Source organism: Tubulanus polymorphus, chromosome 5, assembly GCF_964204645.1.
Source record: "Tubulanus polymorphus chromosome 5, tnTubPoly1.2, whole genome shotgun sequence".
Lineage (NCBI taxonomy): Eukaryota > Metazoa > Nemertea > Palaeonemertea > Tubulaniformes > Tubulanidae > Tubulanus > Tubulanus polymorphus.
The window spans coordinates 13,141,458-13,145,054 of NC_134029.1; the positions used below are offsets into that span (position 1 = coordinate 13,141,458).

A 3,597-nucleotide genomic window follows, 5' to 3' on the forward strand; every position below is an offset into this window, starting at 1 on the left:
GGAATTAATGCTGGAAATTAACAGAAATGGATTTATTTACTGTCACTGAAACAGGATCTGAAGTTGAAGACGAAGAACCTTTTCCCTCCGATGTTGGTGATGACACCAATGACGATCGTGAGCCTCCTCCGAAAAAAACCAAAGAAAATGAATCTAGTAAAACGAAGCAGAGGTTTAAGAACGAATATTCTCAGAAATATTCTTTTATTAAACCTAGTTCGCTAGGCCGTTATTACGCATACTGTGATAGATGTGGTTCGCATATCAACATATCGCATGGTGGCCTTAATGATATAGAAAAAAAACATTTTTCCACAACTAAACACAAGTCAGCAGCTAATGTAGAAAAAATCTCGAAGTTTTTTAGTACTTCGCAGGAGAAAGAAAGTTTGATCAAGGCTGAGACATTATTCACAGTCTTTGTGGTTATGAACAGTTTACCTCTCGCAGTTTCCGATAAGGCTGGGCAACTATTCAGAGATATGTTCCCTGGCCATCCGAATGCTACGAATTATAAATGCGGTCGCACCAAAACAACTCATATTGTGAATGCGGTTGCGACTGATATCGTGTCATCTACTGTATCGAGATTGAAATCATCTCCCTTTGTTCTTGGTGTAGATGGTTCTACGTACAAACAAGAGACATATTATCCAATCGTTGTGAGATATGTGGATGAACAGTTAGAAACAAAATTGGACCTGTTAGCTAACCCAATATGGAATCAGTCGCACACAGGAGAGGCAATATTTAATATAATCAAAGCAGAATTAGAAGTGAACGCTATACCATGGGAGAATCTACTTTCGCTTGTGTGTGATAACACAAATAGCAATGTTGGAAGACACAAGGGTGTAATAAAATATGTTAGAGATCACCAAAAAGAGGTACACCTCGCTGGATGCGTTAATCATTTGCTCCATTTAGCATTGAAGAAAGGCCTGAATACAGCCATTAAGGTAACTAAGATTTTACTTTTGATTTCATTTTCAATATGTAGTAATTTCACCATCTTCTAATTTTCATCAACTCAGATAGGATAGCCTTATTCGTTCAGCTTACACGTGCTGCCTTATGGTTTACACATAATCAAATGACATAAACTCAATAAAGTTAAAGTTCTAGAAACTTGTAGTTGCTATTCTGCTGTACCATTGTTATACTTTCATCGTTTGAAATCGGTGCGCATATCTTTTGTTTACAGCCTTTATTTGACTTTGATGATCTATTACGCCAGCTGCATTGGTATGTAACCAAAACGAGTAAAAGATCTGCAAGTTTTCAAACCATCCAGAAGGAATGCGGCCTGCCAGATCATACGATACTGAAGCATGTGGCTACACGCTGGCTCAGTATGGGCCCAGCCCTTAGCAGGATGCTGGAACAATGGGAAGCGCTGAGGAGATATTTTGCGAAAGAGATAGGCCATGATACTGATGGAGATGATGATCAAGAGTTTCTCGACGATTTTGATGATGGCCCTGTCACCGCAGGAGCGATAAAAACTAAATTACACAAGTTTTTCCAGAGACGCACATCAAAACTATACACTGCATTTCTGATTAAAGCGATCTCGGTAAGCATTATATCACCAAGTCATAACCCTAAATAATTAGGATTATAAACTTTTTTGTGTTTTATAGGGTCTTTCTTACTGATAAAAGATTTTATTTCACAAGCTCTTATGATTTCTTTTTTTACAGGTGTTTGAGAGCACAAATGGATACCTTGAAACTGAAAGTGCATTGGTTCACAAAGTGAAACGAATTTTGGAGCGACTTATGTACAGACTACTTCTCTGTATATGCAAGCCAGCAGCATTTAACCAGGGTTGTACACCTTACTCAATCGATTTCACCTCAAGGTATTTTTCATCCATCCAGTGTCATTGTAATTCCTTTGTAAGTGAATAAATTTTTTTCACTGGAGTAGATTCTTTTAGGCCTACATAAAGAAATGTAGTGAGTTTCATTTGCATTACACTACTTCTTCTGCTGTTAACTATTATTAATGCTGTCTGATGTAACTTTTATTCAGCTCCTTGCATATGTATTTATGATAATTTTCTTTACCCCTAGGTATAATATAAAAGACAAAAAAGACCTGTTCATAGGGGATGAGGCTCGGAAATTGGTGGAAACAGTCACTGACGAAACCAAGAAGAAATTCTATCAGGATGTTGTGAAGTTTTATTCAGCTGCCTGCACCTACCTGAAGGAGAAGGTGAATCCAAAAGACCAGCCTCTTTGGAGTCATGCTGAGGTAAAATATTCATTGAATTTGAGAACTCAAAAGAGTATTTATTCTTTCGTAATTGTATTGTTTCATAGACTTATCAACTTTTGTGTAACGATTGATAATAATAATTTTTGTAGGTAGCTGATCCACTGATGCGTAAGGTTAGATCATTCCAGTCAGTGATATACTTCATGGACAGATTCCCTGTAATTCTTGGAGATATTGTTTTTAGAGATGACTTGGAAATCGAATATGCTGACTTCCAAACTTTGCATGATGATGATTTTCCATCTGGTTTCCATAGTCCACCAGCAAGGGCCGATGAAAAATCAAAAGAAGTGACTGTTGAGACACAATGGAAAATCATACATAAGATGTTGGATGATGTTGGGTCGATACGTTTCAGATTGCTGCCAAGGGTGATGTGTCATATATTGCTTGTACCAGTCAGTAATGCTGGCTGCGAAAGAATTTTTAGTTTCGTAAGGAAGAACCGTACGGATTCAAGAGCAGCTTTGGGTCAGAAGACCTTGCAGTCACTGATGGTTATGAAAACATCCACACAATGCAAAGACTTTCAACCATCCTCAGATTTGCTTAAGAAAGTGAAAAGTGCGACATATAATGCTTTGAATAATATTGATACAAACTAGACAATCTGAATGGTGACTATGTCTCTGGTCTATACTGACTGACTCTTGTCTCTGAAAAAAATGTGAAAATCTCAAATTAGTAGAGTTATCAGTATTCTGGAGTTAAATCTAAATTAGATTTCAATAATAATAGTTGATTTGAATATTTTTTTATTTTAGCAAGATGAAAACAGAGTTGAAATTTGACCCATGACTGTAGTTGTATTTAAGTTAGGCAATCTATGTACAGTATGCCAGGACAGTATTTCCATTTTAAGGGTTTATATTGCAATCTGTCACATGACAGCTGTATAGTGTTATGTAATTCGTTTGACAATTTATGCCAGTTTAATGTTCTTATTTTTAGTCTATTGTATATTTTTGATAAACACTGTTGATTTTTATCTTTCATAAAATAATAAAGAAAAAATACATTCTGTTGAATTTGCTGATTTTTTATTTTGCTAATAGATAATTTCATCTTTCATAAAATAATAAAGAAAAAATACATTCTGCAGAACTTGCTTATTGGTTTACCTTTGTTAGCGATATGAAGTTGGCATTGAGCCAATTCATGTAAAATCGCGGTACGTTTTTTTATGTGAGCATTTGTTTCATTGGTTCTCGGCTTAAACGATGTATAATCGATGCGATTGAAGACATGGCGAACCTCCTAATTGAAAGCAAAATATTCCTACTTGGAAAAGTCACAATTTCTTCGGTTTCG

The 3,597-nt window shown here is 36.0% G+C and overlaps 1 protein-coding gene across 2 annotated transcripts; it reads left to right on the top strand.

Annotated features, from left to right (window-relative positions):
* Positions 1 to 379: 379 nt before the first annotated feature.
* Positions 380 to 3,212, top strand: LOC141906151 (uncharacterized). Of its 2 annotated transcripts, XM_074795368.1 has the most exons (6): positions 380 to 959; positions 1,205 to 1,576; positions 1,704 to 1,864; positions 2,079 to 2,262; positions 2,376 to 2,399; positions 2,471 to 2,598. In XM_074795368.1, the coding sequence occupies exons 1-6, from the start codon at positions 429 to 431 to the stop codon at positions 2,474 to 2,476; spliced, it is 1,278 nt and encodes a 425-aa protein (XP_074651469.1). In that variant the 5' UTR covers positions 380 to 428; the 3' UTR covers positions 2,477 to 2,598. The 2 variants fall into 2 exon arrangements, with proteins under 2 accessions (XP_074651469.1, XP_074651468.1); XM_074795367.1 differs by having other exon boundaries at positions 2,376 to 3,212.
* Positions 3,213 to 3,597: the final 385 nt, after the last annotated feature.

What these genes read in the sequence shown, in the direction of transcription:
- LOC141906151 (XM_074795367.1), top strand. Translation starts at nt 429, where the DNA reads ATGAACAGTTTACCTCTCGCAGTTTCCGATAAGGCTGGGCAACTATTC. An exon ending in TTCTGATTAAAGCGATCTCG is followed by an intron (nt 1,577 to 1,703) that starts GTAAGCATTATA and finishes CTTTTTTTACAG; the next exon opens with GTGTTTGAGAGCACAAATGG. An exon ending in TCAATCGATTTCACCTCAAG is followed by an intron (nt 1,865 to 2,078) that starts GTATTTTTCATC and finishes CTTTACCCCTAG; the next exon opens with GTATAATATAAAAGACAAAA.